The following is a 16,886-nucleotide window of genomic DNA, read 5'->3' on the forward strand; positions in this document are numbered from 1 at the left end:
AATTTATAATCTGATATTGGCTGGGTGAACCGAACAAGTTTAAGTGAACTGTACCAATTCATGTTCTTGGTTTTGTAATCACGGAATCCCTGCTTTTAATTTCAGTGTTGAACATCCGGACGTTTTTCTTTGTTTTTAAAAAATCTAAAAGTTTCAAGAAACTACTACTAGCCAGGATAGTATAGTATGTTTATGGAGGGCTTCTCTATTCCTCCTCCAAAACTAAAAACAACCTGTTGTGTTGCTATGCTGTAAAAGACTTCCCGGAAACTAGGAAATTTATAACAAAATTGTACCATAATAAATTTCGAATTGTCATATACTGTACTATAAGTCGATGTATTTGCCCAGAAATATGTGCCAGTATTCAGGACAAGGCAAAATAAATTTTTAAAAAAGACACACGATAAAATAAATTAAAATATTCATTGTTTAAGAAAATTAAGTACAGGTTTCAAAGAAATATTAGAAACTTAAAAAAATCCATCAAAGAAATATTGAAAGTATAGAAGCTGTTTGTAGTATTTTCTGATTTTGGACAATAGTGTCACACAATACGTTGCAGTTATATTTTATATGTAGACAAATTTTTAATTCTTTCTCTGTGATCTTGAAGGTAACTTTCGAATCTAGCTTTTACCTTGACTATTTACCTTTTTGTGATTAAGATAGGCATGCTAGGGTAGTTGATGTTAGAAAGTATTACCGTAATCGCATTTTGATTATTACTGTCCTGCGTTTGAGTGCTATCATAATTTTAGAAAAAGTGAAAAAAGAAGAAAGAAATATGTTGAAAGCATGTGGAGCCCCACTGGTATATATTTTTCAGTACTTGTCATTATGAGGGAAAGTGCGATTTTAAGACAAAGACCTTTTTTTTCTTAACGTATGATATATTTTCTGTGTATTTCTGTGTACTCCGCATAGTAATAAGCTGATAATATTTAAGAAGTGTTTACTTTCTCTGTAATGTATGAGTTTTATTCTGTTACGTTGTAAGCGTAAACTAATGATTACTACAAATGTTTTCACAGATTCTCTAGTCTCCGCTATTTGATTCTATATCCCATAAAATATTTGTTTATAGCGCCAACAACAGTTTTTTCCTTCTGAACAACAATGAATATGTTAAAGAATGTGGTGAAGTGGCAATTGTCCCATTTTATGTATTATAAATTTTGAGCTTAATGCAGAAAGAAAGAAGGGGCTCCTTTTAGAATTATGTCTTGAATCTATCAATGTACATTACATATAAAACTAATTACTTATCAAAAGATAGGGGCGTAGGGCGCAGTAATAATGGCGACAGCTAAGGCAAATTCGGTGCCCCTGAGTGCCTGGTCCGGGAGCCCAGGGACCTTTCCCAGGTGTGCATAGGACTACCCACTCTAAATTTTGGCAGAGGTACCTTGGCCCACCACGTTAAATTTTGGAAATTGAAAATTTAATTTAAAATTTTTAGTTCGGAAAATTTTGGTTTGAGAATTTTTAGTTTTCCAAAATCTTCGAGCTCAAAATTCTCAAACCAAAGTTTTCAAACTAAAATTTTTTAAATCAAAATTTTCAAATTTAAAAATTTCAAATTAAAATTTTCAATTTCCAAAATTTAAGAGTGGTGGTCCTAGGTACCCCTGCCAAAATTTAGAAGGTCTGCCAAAGCACCCCTGCGAAAATTTAGAGGGAGTAATCCTATGCACCCTTTACCATGGGGCACAAAATTTGCCTCAGCTGTCGCCATTACTACTGACGCGATGGCGTAGCAATAGAGCACTCAATTGTAGTGCGAGACGTCCTTGGTTCGACCCAGGTCATGAAAGTCGGTGGTAAATTCCATCATGTCTGGATTTTCACGGGTTTTCTCGTTTCCTCTGTCATTCCTACTGCAGTAGCTCTTTCATAGTCATCACCTTCATTAATCGCCCATCTCCTTTAGCTTGCAGGCTATAATCGTGGAATGACATTAGAAATTTCATTTGGTTTCATTACCAGAAGATGATAAATAAAACATTATAACATTACATTAAAAGGTACTTTCTTAGCACTTTCGTTAAAGAATTTGTCGGTTAGGACAGAAAAGTAGAAAAAAGAATAAAACAAAAGTAACTGCCGCAAATTCAGTTCAGCAAATGGTGGAATGCAATACGGTAACGAGTGGGATGTTTTGCAGTTAGCAGTTATTTTTGCAGTGGGATGTTTTGTTCTTTCTTTGTTTTTTTTTCTTTTTCTTTCTTTCTTCATTTCTTTTTCTTTCTCAGCGGACCGCGGTGGCTCAGTGATAGAGCGTTCACCTCTGGTGCATGGGGTTCTTGGTTCGATCCCAGTTCAAGCCAAGTGTGCTTTATGCTGGACAAACACCATGTTCGTTGGTTTTCTCGGGGTTCTCCCGTTTCCTCCCATTTTATTCATCCCACTATTTTCAGTCATTTCTCATCATTACCGTCTCCTTTACCGTCATCAGTCAGCATAACCATGGGACATAAAACGTAAAGGTTTCTTTTCTTTTCTTTTTTCTTTCTTTTCTTGCATTTTTTACGATTTTTTTTCCCTTTCCAACTTAAGAACTATTTATAGAAAGGCTTCGTTGAATTTCGTGGTAAGTAGTTCGTTTTCCAGGCTCACTTTCGAATGTCTTTGTTCCAGCTACTATAATGCACTAAGAAACTTTCCTAGAAGATGAGAGAGTGAGCATTTGATTGCAACTAGTATAACGTAAGATACTTGTTTTTGTCAATATAGAGATCGGATATTTTCACTCTTTACATTTCATATATGTTTCTGAGCGAAACTTTGATTTCAAATTGTTAACCACTGTGTGTTTCTCTATGATTTATTCTAATTATTTTAGAAACACCTCTGAAGTTCTAAAAAAAAATATTTTATTTTTAAAGTAGATAGTTGTTCCTTTCAAGTAGTAAAATATAATGTCGACATGTATGGCAAAGAGGGGGCATGACTTTCCGATTCGTACGCTCTATGCTTGATATTACAGCTTTATAGATAGCAAAGTAGCACACGCAAAATCTGTTGGAGAGAATTTTCATTTTCTTAGAGGGATTGGTTCATGTCTCGTTCTCGTATGTAAGAGAGTTTAAAATAAAACTCGTGCTATATCAAATTAACAAGGATATTTTTTTTTTAAACAACTCGTAAAAGAAAAGCAAAATTAAATTTTGAAGTACATAGCGGTCTGTCACTTCAGAACTGCTAGAAATGTAGTGGAAAGATTTTCTGAGCTGACAGTTGTGGTCTTAATATACGACGCCATATAAATCGGAAATCGTAATATAATCCTAACACATTTCTCAGTTGCACATGATATCTCGCTCTCAGCCATTCCTTGAGGATTCAAAACTGGCGAGGTATCATCATTGCGGATGTTCCTTTATTTTTTATTTTCTTATCCTTTGTTTCTTAAGTAAATGAAAAAGGGAGGAAAAAAAGGAAAGGGAAGGGAAGATCAGGGACAACCACAGACAAGGGATTGACAAACAAAAACAAAACAAAGCAAAAGAAAATCAAACAAACAAAAAATAAAAGCAATTAAGATTTTACGATATCTTAACTCAAATTTTAAGGTGTTACTATGTGTTATGTTGTATTATGTGTGTTCTGTTTTTTTTTTTTTTTTCGTTTTTTTTTATTCTACATGTGTTAATATGTTACTTTACTTTTGGTCATCATCTTCTTTCTATGTTTTCCACTTTGTATGACTATTAGATTTCTCTCTTGTGTGCTTTTCTATTTGTTGTTTCACCTCATTCACTTATTAATCATCTTATTGATAACCTAACCTGTAGTCACTAACCTTTATGATATATTCAAACTCTGTTTTTTAAAAAAAGAAATCTATTACATTAAAAAAAAAGAAATTACTTTTTTTAAACTTATCTTTTATTGCTGCGAATCCAATCAAATTCAAAGGGCGAAAACCTTTAATTTGAGTGTTATCGAATCTGGGTTTTTTACTTTGTCGGTTTGCTATTAATCTAGTCAATCCATTCTCAGATCAGCCTTAAAACTTCATTTTTGAAGTGGGTATTCAGCCGCTATTATTGTAATTCGGCAAGTCTATATATATATATATATATATATATATATATATATATATATATATATATATATATATATATATCGGGTGAACCTGGTAGATGTGCAGAAACTCCGGAAGGGATTCGTGTCATCAAAAGAAGACATAAAGTCCTCTTGCATATTGTCGAATTCTGCTTCGTGTAAGAGTGACAGGGTTACCAACTTGGAATCGAAAATCGAATACTGGCAATTGGAACGACACAGAAAGATGTGCACATACTTCGAGAAGTGATTCGTAACATCAAAAGAAGATAAGAAGTCCTCTTGATGTTCTCGAATTCCGCATCGTATACGCTGTGCACGTCTTTCTATTCCGTTCCAATTGTCATGATTCGATTTTCGATTCCAAGTTGGCACCCTGTCACTCTTACACGAAGCAGAATTCGACAATATGTAAGAGGACTTTTTGTCTTCTTTTGATGTCACGAATTACCTTCCAGAGTTTGTGCACATCTTTGAGGTTCACCCTGTATATATATATCTGAAAGCACCATGACGTTTGAAGAAGGTATTATATTACATAGTATCTAATGCTATAGTCTCTTCCCAGCTATTTAGGCTACTTCATTGCCACAACTTATAATATTTACTTCAACTGTCGTAGATGATAATTAAATACGATAATTAACTATATCCTGAATGCTATAAAGTGGTGAAACTTTGGGAAGTGGTTTGGCTGGAAGTTTTAAGTGAAATATGATCATCTTTGCTTCGGATCTAGAAAATACGATCGAACGTAAGGAACTTCGCTTACGCAAATTCTTTCCGTTATGTTTTCTTTGCCCCAAAAACGACACTGAATATTAAATGCTTTATATGGAGCTGCTCTCGTCGGTTTCTAAACTATTTGAAGGATAGAGAGCTTTTTCGGAAAACCGTTTTTTCCTAAGTTTCTAATTTAAATAAATAAATAAACTACCATAGTCGGTTTTAAAATTTGCAATTCCAGTCTGTTACTGAAGTTAAAATTTTCACCGTTTTATATAGTTTTCATCATTTAGTTATCATAGTATTTAACATTTTGAGAAAATTACGCTGCTCAAATTTAGAAATATTAAAGTAATGACATCCATTGTATTAAAATGATTTTTAAATCACATTTTATGTGTAATTTTAGGGCAAAGAATGTATTCTAGAAAATATTGTTCTTCATTTTCTTATGTACATTCCGAATTTGATTCAAATTACCATTTTTTAACTCGTTTTCCGGTCGGATTTGGAAATTCAAGATGACATCATTAAATTTGGCATATCCAATTCCATGTTATATTTTTGTTGCTTGACTTTATGTAATATCAGCTGAATGTTGCTTTGATTATATATATTTCTAAACCTTATATTCTAAATTTCATATCTAAACTTTACCATTGGATCTGATAATACTTTTTGCGTTTTTTACAAAATATGAGTCGCGCATTTTATGGATTAAAATTTTGCTTCCTGTTTTAAAATTATACTGATAATATTTCTGGGCATTATACGATCCACTGGCGGTTTTTACTTCTGCGGCGGTAACCCTTAAAGTTTTAAGTCGCAAGAAGGCGAGAAAGCACAATTTTATATTAGAAACCTTGCAACCTTGCAAGTATTCATCTATTCTACCACTGACGAAATCTTCTGATTTTTTGTTTTCCGTGCATATTAACTTCTAGTTTCTCCATTGATTTGCTAAAAGTACAGAGTTAACAGTAATTATACTTTAATTTTTGTGCATTTTGATTTACTTTGAAAACATCCATTTTAGTTATTTATGTTGTCTTTCTCTTTTGGTTTTGATTAGGAAGAATTCTAAGATGGCTTATGTGAAGACTGAAGTGGACAGGATTAGTGTTCCGCTAACTATACCCAACAAAGCAGATGGGAAGAGTCGTGCAACAGTGAGTCAAATTGTGGAAAAACAAAATTGTGAATTGGATGTCAAGATTAAGAAGGAAGATCAAGACAGACGAAAGTCCAACAGAAACAAATTGCATCCGCTGCAAAATAGTGAACAACTCGTAAATTTAGCTCGAACAAATAATGTTGACAATAATCTATGTGAAATTTGTGGTAAATCTTTCAAAACCTTTGACGAATACACAGCTCACGTCGAAGCCCACGAGGCTCCTGACAGTTTCTCCTGTGCGCACTGCGGAATGGTTTTCCAAAGTGAGAACAAACTGGACATGCATCTGGAAATGAACAGTGGAGTCACGTACTCGTGTAATGACTGTCACGAAACGTTTTCGTTTGCTTGTCAGATACCGTCGCATCAGAAAATACACATCGAAAGGAGAAAGTCTCTGACATGTGCTTCTTGTGACAAGTGTTTTCCGTCAAAATACAACTTGGAAGTTCATATACGTCGTAGACACTCTGACTGGTTAAGACGTGAAGAATTCTCTGTAAATGTTGTCCCGCAAAAAGAAGGTGGCAAGTGTTTATTGTGTTCTTGTGTATTTTCGAGCAAGTATTTATTGGCTGAGCATATTGCTACGCATTCACAACCCAAAGCTCATGTTTGCTCTGAATGTGAAAAGAGTTTCCGCCATGCCAATGAGTACGAAAAACATAAATTACTCCACCGTCGCGAAGGTGATACATATTTTAAATGTAGTGTATGTACGTTAAGATTTGGGGATGATATTACACTGATTGCACATATAAAGTGTCATGGAATAGACAATTTTACGTGTGTCTTCTGTAAAGAAAAATTCTCTGATAGAAGAGAAATTTCTTATCACTTTGATGATCATTTGTCGGAAGTGAGTTCCAGAAGCTGCGTATTTTGTGATCGACAGTATGGAAGCGTGAAAGCTATCAAACAACACTACATCGATTGCCACTCCAAAATAGCTCCATATTCTTGTGGCGAATGTAATAAACAGTTCAAGAAAATAACACCGTTGCAGTGTCACATACTGTCACATAAGAAGACAAATTATCAAGAGAAATGTTCAGATGACATCACCGTACATGAAGTTCAAGCACCTCAAACTATTTCGGAGGGTAGTCAGGAAGTTAATAGATCACCAAAGGAGCGAGATCAGAGTGTTACTTGCATTGAATGTCGTCAGAAATTTGCAGACTTTGAGGAATTAGAAAAACACGTTGAGATTCATATGGAAGAGTTGACAGGCAGCGATATTCTTGAAGCAGAAGATGATGGGAAGCTTGACTTGAGAAACACTACTTTTAATGTAATTTCGGATGAGAAGTGGCTCCTAGGTTTCGAAAATTCCAGACCAGGGAGTTCGTTGAAGCAATACTTTTGTGAAACTTGTTCGCAGCCATTTTCCTTTAAATATGAGTACAATAACCATCTTCTGACTCACTTGAATGAATCAGAAGAATCAGAATCTGAAGACAAAAATTCGAAAAACTTAAATAATTTCCTTCAAACTAAAAGATGCCTCCTAAGACATCACACTCCAGATGACGAAAAAATTCTGTCACCAGATCAGTTAGCAGAAGATGCTCCTAGCCAAGCATTGTTGTGTGTTCCTGCAGCCAAAATAGTTTCAAATGGGAGTAGAGACAGTTGTTACTCTTGCCTTCAATGTGAATGTAGTTTTCCAACACGTGAAGAGTTAGAAAGGCACACGTCACACCACCAATCATATAATTTGTCCTGTGATAGTTTAGAAGAGGAAACTTCCCACAGACTAGATTTACTAAATTCTACTTTCAGTATAATATCTGATGATACAGGGTTACTTGGATTCGAGAATCTAAAATCTAGGAAAGTCCACAAGAAATATGTATGTAATACGTGCTTACTTAAGTTTTCTTTCAAGCATGAGTATCAGAAACATTTGTTAAGTCATCTTGATGGATCAACAGACGAAGAATCTAATAAAGAGCAGCCAGTACAGGATACGAATAAGAGAAAATTTTCATCTCCGATATTCAGTGAAAATTCCCCACAAAGATATGTCCTCAGGAGGCACAATTCGACACGTTCGAGAGTTCTTCCATGCGATCAGTTCAGACAGAAAGATGAACAGACGATGAATCTTTTTCCCTGTGCTGAGATTACCAAGGAGACGAACAAGTCTACTAATTCTTTAAGGAAAAGAAACAAAGAAGAGCCTCTATCTAATAGGAATTCTCCATCATCTGGAGTCACAGCACCCGATTTCGTAGAACCAACCGATGTCATCCAAATGACATCTGCAAGCCTAAATAATACAGTTAAAAAGTCTGAACTTAGTTTATCTCCAGAACTCAGTGAACATACGCCACGAAGATACAAGTTAAGGAGGTATTCGGTTTCTCCACTTAACCAGTCCAGACAGAGAGGTACAGAGACGCCGAATCTTTCAAATAGTGCTGCAGTGAATATTCACTTGCAGAAATCAACTAAGCCTGTAGAGAAAGGTAAAAGAGAAGAGTTTATATGTAATGAGAATCTACAACAAACTCTGGGAGCCACAGCATCCGGAGTTGTGGAACCAACCGATTTCGTCCAAGTGACAACTGGACACGTGAATAATATATCAGAGGAGTCTGAACCTAGCTCATCTCGTGGATTCAGTGAACGTATCTCACGAAGATATGAGCTAAGAAGGAACAATTCTACAAGTACCTCAGGTCGTGCAAGTAATCAGGCCAGGCAGTGTGTCTCAGAGACGCAAAATCTTTCACATGATGATGAAGTTAGCAAAGACATAAAGGAACCAGCTGGTTCTGTAACAAATAGTAGAAAAGACCTTATATGTAACAAGGATCTTGAAGAAATTTCGAGAGTCACAGCGTCCGAAATTGTAGAATCAAATGACGTCGTCGGACAAGCAACATCTGCAGACTCAAATAATATATCTGAGAAATCGAAACCTAATTCATCTGAATTCAGTGAACATCTCTCACAAAGATACGAGCTAAGAAGGTTCAGTTCTCCATGTAATCATTCCGGACAGATAGACGCAGAGACGTTAAACCTTTCTCATAGTGCTGAAGTTAAAAGCAAAACTACTGAGAAATCAACTAATTCTGTGAGGAAAAGTAAGAAAGATCTGTCATGTAAAAAGTATGTGGAGAACAATCCCGAAAGCACAGTATCTGAAATTACAGACTCAGCCGATGTACAAACGATAATTTCAAACCTCAGTGATGCAGCTATGAACCCTGAACCTGTTTCTGCTGTATACGTCGAAACTCGTTCAAAATCAACCCAGAATTATGTGTGTAGTATTTGTGATAAAAGTTTTCAAACAAAACGAGATATTACTAGACATTTGTTTACCCATTGCAATTTCCCAAAAAGTAATCCTGCGGATGATTCGAAAGCTAATAGGGAGGATCTGAAGTTGCATGAATCTTTGATAAACAAAGAATGTACTACGGTTCTTCTAGAAGCGCAAAGCAAAGCTACTGATGAGAGAGCATTAGAAGAGAAGTCACTGAGACATTGTCGTATTTCTAGAATAAAGAGTGAATCTTGTTCTGATGAGAATGTAAGAAAGCACGAACAAGTCAGGTCTAATGACATTGGAACATGTTCAAATCAAAGTAGTACAGATTCAATAAGACATAGAAAAAGCCTATCATTGAAGCGACGCAAAATTAGTCGCCTATCATTGAAACGACGCAAAATTGGCTCTATGTCAGAAGCTGGGGAAATAACTAATTTTAGAATTGCGAGGAGTGAAGATTCCCTAGACGTGAGAGATTCAAAACAAAGGATAGCCTCAGCAAAGAACGAGATGAAATCTCCCGTCGTTGTAGATGAACTCTCGAACTGTGCAACACCGTATAAGTTAAGGCAGCGAACACAAGAAACTACAATTCAAACTCCATCGAAAAGTGATTCTCGTGCTAATGAAAAACAGAGTAACGACGCCAGTATTCTTACACAATCACCACGACCTGGCATATCATCAGATAATATGGTTCTCTGTAGTGATACGGAAACTGATAAACAAAGTCATCCTCAAGGCTGCATTGAAAGCGCAGCAAGTAAAACTGAGACACAAAGGTTAAATAATGAAAAACACTCTGAATCTTACAATGAAAATGAACCAGTAACGGAAGTTGAAAGGTCCAGTAACAGGGACCAGTCTGAATATGTTTGTGGAATGAAAAGAAAATCAGAAACATCAGTACAAGTACCGAGTAACATAGAAAATTCTGAGCAACCAAATGAAAGTGAGTCCATAATAAAATCTAAAGAAACGCCGAAATGTGTAGAAATTTTAGGTTACAGTGAAGGTGCAGCAATATCACAAGTTGAAAAATTAAGTGTTGCAAGTGATTCAGAACACAGAATTGAAAACGATACAGCAACGGAAACTGTAGTAGGCGTGGATAATATAAACCATTTAGAAAATTGCAGTAGAAGGGCAGTAACACCAGAAACAAATAAGTTAAGTACCATAAATAAGACTGAACATAATAAAAACATGTCAATAAGTGAAACCAAAGCAGGGCCAAATAACATAGATCATACAGAAGGTTGCAACAAACAGGCAGTATCAGATCAGTTAACTAACACAGAAGAGACAGAACATACTGAAAGCGAGACGATAATGGAAACTGAAGTAGAACTGAATAACAGAAATCATTCTGAGCGGATAATAATATCAGAAACAGATCAATTAAGTAACACAAATGTCTCGGAACATAATAAAAACAGATCAATAATGGAAACTGAAGTAGGATTGAATAACAAACATCATTCTGAGAGTGCAGTACTATCAGAAACAGATAAATTAAGTAACACAAATGTCTCAGAACATAACAATCAGGACAAGACAGTAATGGAAACTGAAGTAGAACTGAATAACAAAGATCATTCTGAGAGAGCAATACTATCAGAAACAGACCAATTAAGTAACACAAACGTCTCAGAACATAACAATAAAAAGTCAATAATAGAAACTGAAGCAGAACTGAATAACAAAAATCATTCTGAGGGAACAGTAATATCAGAAACAGAGCAATTAAGTACCGCAAATAAGTCAGAACATAACAACGAAAACGAGTCAATAATGGAAACTGAACTTGAATTGAACAACAAAAAGTATTCTGAGGAGGCAGTCATATCAGAAACAGATCAATTAAGTAACACAGATGTCTCAGAACATAACAATCCAAACAAGACAGTAATGGAAACTGAAGTAGAACTGAATAACAAAAATCATTCTGAGAGGGCAGTACTATCAGAAATAGATCAATTAAATAATAAAAATGAGTCGGAACATAACCATAAAAGTGAGACAATAATGGAAACTGAAGCAGAACTGAATAACAAAAGTCATACTGAGGGGACAGTAGTATCAAAAATACATCAATTAAATTACATAAATAACTCAGAAGAGCATAACAATGAAAACGAAACAATACTGGAAACTGAAGCAGCATTGACTAACACAGATCATTTTAAAGATTGCAGTGAAATGCTAGTCATATCAAAAAGAGATAAATTCAGTAGCACAAATGATTCTGAACATGAAAATGAAAAGGAGGGAATAATTGAAACAAGGCCGGATAACATAGATCGTTCTAAATATTGTAGTAAAAGGGCAGAAGCGGAACAAATAAACGACACAAATGATTTGGATCATAACAATGAAAATGAAACAATGATGAAAGTTGAAACAGAACCGAATAGCACAAATCGTTCTGATGACAACAGTACAAGAACAACAGAAACGAAAAAATTGACTGCTAAAGGTTCTGAGAACCATGTAGTGGATATTAAAGGGAAGTCAAATAATATGAAAAATTATGTAGATAGCAGTGAAAAGGCAGCAAAAGAGTATAAACGTATCGTTAAGAATAAGGAAATTGAAGAAGTGCCAAATAACGTAGAAAGCTCTGAAGGTAGGGAAAGGGTAACAGTATTCGAAGCAGAACCACGAAAATTGAATAACACAAAAGCACCGGAGTTTAACAATGAAAATGAGGCGATAGTGAAATCTCGAGAAAGGCCAGATAACATAAAAAGTTCTGAAAATAGCTGTGAAAATGTTTTAGTGTCAGAAACACAAGAATTAAGCAACAGAAAAAGTTCAGATTATCACAGTGAAGAGGAGGAAGAAATAGTGGATATTCAAGGCGGGTCAACCAGCAAAGAAAAGTCTGATATCAGTGAAGAGCCAGCAGTGTTGGAAACTGAAAAACAAATTTTATGTAACACCAATAATTTTGAACATCAGTGTGAAAATGAAACTGTTAATGAAACCAAAGGAGAAAATGAGGGAAAAGTAGAAAATCCTAAAGATTATCTGGAAAAGGTAGTGATAACAAAGATGGACACACAAGAATTAAATACTATGCCTGTTGATGCTCCTGTTGAAAAAGAAGCAACAACAGAAACTGAAACTGCAAAACGTGATACTAACACATTTGATAGCACTAAAAATACAGGAGTAGTGGAGAATGAAGCAGGGAAATTAATGTATACGAAAAGATCTGAAAGTTGTACCGAGAACGTGGGAGTTACTGAAAGTGAAAACGTAAAATTAGTGGACAATGCACCGAAAGATTCAAGTAACTTAAAAGGTTCTGGAGAACGCCTAGAGAGCACAGCAATATCTAAAACTGAACTGCGAAAAGCAAAGAGCTCGGAAAATATTGAAAGTTCAAGAGCAACGGAAAATGGAATACAAGAATTACATGGAGCAAACACTGAAGGCTGCATTGAAAATCCAGCAATACAAGCTGAAACACAGAAATTACGGAATGTGCGAGATTCTGAACCTAATACCAGCATTGGCACCACGATGGAAACTGAATCTAAGAAATTGGACTCTGTGGAAATTAACGAAAATTCAAAAATAACGCAAACGGATGAGCGAGAGAGTACTAGCGATTCTAGTGAAAAAACATCAATAACCCAAACTGAAATGAAAGGATTACGGAGTGAAAAGAATTGTGTTGAAAGTGAAAAACATGATTTAACTAACGCAAGTAAAGAAGATCACAGTGAAACAACGATAGAAAGGAAAATTGAAATTACTTCAAGTAAGATAAAATGTCACAAAGGAGGCTCTACAGAGATCGACGCAAGTACAAGTAAATCTTTTTTGTGTGATTTGTGTGTACAAACATTTCTAAGTAAAAATGCGTATGATGTACATATGGTAACTCATTCTAAACTTAGTAGTAAGATTGAATCAGAAGGCCATCCCCCAAGAGACACTGACTCTCAGCAAGTCGAATCTGACGAAATTAAAGAAGCCTGTGTTGATAAATTATCTGGAGAAAATGAAAGTCCCGGTACCTTAAATGAAAGAACTGGTACTGATACCCAAGGCGCTTGTGACAGTGCGTATATTTCTTGTACTGCATTAGGAGACTATGTTGAAAACAAAGCTTCCGTATCTGCAGTGAAGTCCCATAAATTGAGTTCTTGTGATAACTTGATAAACAGTGTTACATCCATACAGTGTGATACCGAAAATATTTCTGCAGATGAAAACGTAGGGCAGGATATTCAAGTGCAAATTGGCAAGAATGACTCGTGTTCAAACGCAAGTGAAAATTATCTTGATCTTTCAAAGCAACCCAATTCAGCGTCTGATTTTCCACCAGTGAAGAAGTTGAAACAAGATCTTAAGTATGTCTGTGGCATGTGCAGTGAGGAGTTTTCTTTGAAGTGGAACTTACGCAATCATATGTTGTGCCATTCTGAATCCCAGGAACATCTTCCGTCGAATGAGAGTCAGATGCAAAGTAGTGTTAGAACATCCGATTGTCCATCTCTGCCTATTAGGGACAGTGATATTCATAAATCTTGCGGAGACGATGAATCCGCTGTTCGCATCTCGGAAACCACCAATAGTACAGAATCAGTCAGTGCTAGTGAAATCCCTATTCTACAGCTAAACAGTGATGTTCCTATTGAAGCTGCAGTGCTTCCCATAAATAAACACAAAAAAAGGCTTAGCTGTGTGAGAAAGTTTTTCTCTTGTGAAAAATGCGAAATGCAGTTTTCGTGGAAAGCATTACTTGAAGAGCACATGTTACAACATGGTGAAGCTTTAACAATCGATAACCTGGAAGAAATACCTGCGGCTAATAGCGGTAGGCGTGTATCGATACGCTCTCTGAAGCGGAAGTCAATGGAAGCCCAAAATCCAATATACTCCAAATTAATGAAAAAGCATCCCTATGCTGTGAGTGGCCGCAGTTTTCGACGTTAATTTCGTATTAAATGTTGAATAATTTTTTGTTTGTATGTTTGTTTGTTTCTGTTTTTGTTTAACCCACCGTATCAATCCAAAGCACGTATGTGAGAAAGTTTTTTCCATTTCAGTGGTGTTGGGGGTTGACTTAAGCGACAATTTGTTGTGTGACGAGATGAAATAAAGTCAATGCCTGTATGCGAGACATTATTGTACATGGTCAGTCACTTTATCGTGACATGCCTTATGAAGGCTTCAGTTGATGCGTGGCCGTAAAAATAATTTCCAGTTCCAGTTTCAATATTATATAATCATTTAGTGTGTGAATAGTGATAATACTAAGGCATTTATTTAAATGTATTTTGTTTTCTTTTTTCATTGTTTATTTTCCACCCTGATAACGAGGTGATAGTTCCTGAAATTGGCACTTCCTGGAGAGTGCAATTTGACTGCCTAGACTGTAGTATCTTGCATAGCAAAAACTGTTTCTAAGATTATAAATTGTTTCTCTTGTTTTAATTTAGTTGCTTTAGCGGGTTCTGCTGTAAACAACTTCAAATTATTTCATAATGTAAATATATGCATACTAAATGAACAGTTTAAGAAAATTCGAAAAATATGAATTCGTCAGTTAAAAATATCTGTTAAAATGCTATATCAACAATATTGTTTTATATGGTTGAGAAAAATATCTGTTAAGTGTTTTACAAAAAACAGTTGATATAGCATTAGAATTGTTACGTGACAAAATTATTAGTTGTAGTCTAGGAAAAAGAAATTGAAAATACACAGTAATTGTTACATACTTATGTAAAGGTTTTATGTTCAATTCGAGAAGTATTGTTGTGTAAATAACGGACGATGTACAATTCATTGCCTTTTTTACGTGGATGTTTATGTAAAACTATTCTCGTATGTTGCTGCACGTTTTATTTTATGTGTATTTTAGCTAAAGCGTTACTATAGATAATACAAAACACCACATTTAGTAATAAGGAAACAAAAGCGTGTCAACACGATGTGTTATTGGGTTGGCTCGTAAGTGTTTGCGTTTTTTCGTAGGTTTAGGTTTCCACAAAAAATAAACAAGAAATGAACAACAAATCAATCAATAATGTATTTTTCGTTGCTCTGTACAGTTTCCTCCCAACGTTCAACAAGCTGTTCAATGCCTCGACGGTAGAAATAATATCGTTTTGCCCGCTTAGATGAAGATGATGTTTTGCCCGCTTATAGGGACTAAGCCATTCTTTGCGGGGCTTCATGTTGGCGTACAAGCACTATTTTCCGTCCCCAGTAACAATTCACTTCAGGAATCGCTACTTGCGTCAACGTGTTGACCGATGATGGGCACGCAAACCGGCGGCGATCGTGGCGCGTTGATTTTTGTTTTTGTTGGTCAAAGAATGCAGAACCCATGCGCCCAACTTTTAAACCTTTCCCATCGAGTGAAGATGACACTGTAATACTGTGGAACCACTCCATTATCTCTGCGAATTTCCGTGTTGTTTGGAATGGATCTTCGTAAATAAACTGATTCTGTCGTTACTCATCGAACTCAACGGGGCGGTTTGTGCGATGGACGTCTTTGGGGTCGAAATTGCCATCTTTGAATTGTTTAAACCAATATTGAGCCGTCCTAAGAGGCATCGCTTTTTCCCATAAACTTCACCAATTTCTCAAACAACTTCTGTGTCCTTGGCACCTCGATTAAACCCAAAACAGCAGCAGGTACGGAAAATGCTCTTTTCTGTCACCTGGACACTCCATTTTAATGATCTGAAAAGAACAAAGTATATCAGCATAAAAAATCTGAACACACTATTTTGTAGAGTACATAATGCCCTATCAAATAACGTAACACGCATTGCTACAACATTTTATTTTTCATTCAAAATTTTCACTGAAAATAAAAAAAAACTGCAAACACTTATGAACCAACCTAATACTTTTGAAAAACGTGTCAGCACGATTTATTACATTTGAAACTTTTTAATTGAGTGAAAAGGATGTAAAATAATGTGATCATAAGTACTAATGAATTGTAACCCATACGTTGGAAACAGATCGCGGAAAAATACTATTATACGGTTGATCTGGCTTCTTGCTATTAGATACCAGTAAGCCTTATATCAGGGAAATATTACGTGGTGTGCGCAAGTAAATAGCTTGGAGATGTAGCCAATCATTTTCAGTCTTTGCATTTGTATTTCTCGTAGTCGTATTCGTTTATTCCAATTCTCTAATTCTCAGTTTTTAATACATCCTTCAAACAGAGAAGAAAGAACTAGCCATCGTTCTCTTCCTCTACTGGAGAATTCGTTGACAGAATTTCGTGCAAAATCACTTGCACAAATTAAATTGCGAAACGAAATTGCACTGTTGCTTTCTTATAGGCTTCCGATTTTTCTGTCCGTTGTAATCGGTCAACAATAAGGTAAAAATTTAAACCGAACTTGGAAGTTTACGCATAGACACATTGTAATGAAAAACACTTACGTACAATAACATTTTTGTTTAGGTTTACTAGTAATCCTCCTTGCTTTGAAGTTGAAATTTATCGTGAGTACACGTAAATTTACCCTCTTACCTCAGCTTTGTACAATGCAGAATGTTTTTTCCGATTTTTGTTAAATACAGTGTATGAGTTTTGTTTGAGACAAATATTGCTTAGAGCTGGAGTCTAAG

At 35.5% G+C, this 16,886-nt stretch overlaps 1 protein-coding gene across 6 annotated transcripts in view; it reads left to right on the top strand.

Annotated features, from left to right (window-relative positions):
• LOC145690936 (uncharacterized) overlaps positions 1 to 15,003 on the top strand; it is a 124,389-nt gene extending 109,386 nt beyond the window's left edge. For all 6 annotated transcript variants that reach the window (XM_081766391.1, XM_081766394.1, XM_081766396.1 and 3 more), the window contains one exon: positions 5,870 to 15,003. In XM_081766391.1, coding sequence (XP_081622517.1) covers positions 5,870 to 14,216 — 8,347 coding nt within the window. In that variant the 3' untranslated portion in view covers positions 14,217 to 15,003. The remainder of the gene's footprint in view (positions 1 to 5,869) is intronic.
• Positions 15,004 to 16,886: the final 1,883 nt, after the last annotated feature.

Source organism: Thermobia domestica, chromosome 7 (genome assembly GCF_964235325.1).
Source record: "Thermobia domestica chromosome 7, izTheDome1.hap1.1, whole genome shotgun sequence".
In the NCBI taxonomy this organism is placed as follows: Eukaryota; Metazoa; Arthropoda; class Insecta; order Zygentoma; family Lepismatidae; genus Thermobia; species Thermobia domestica.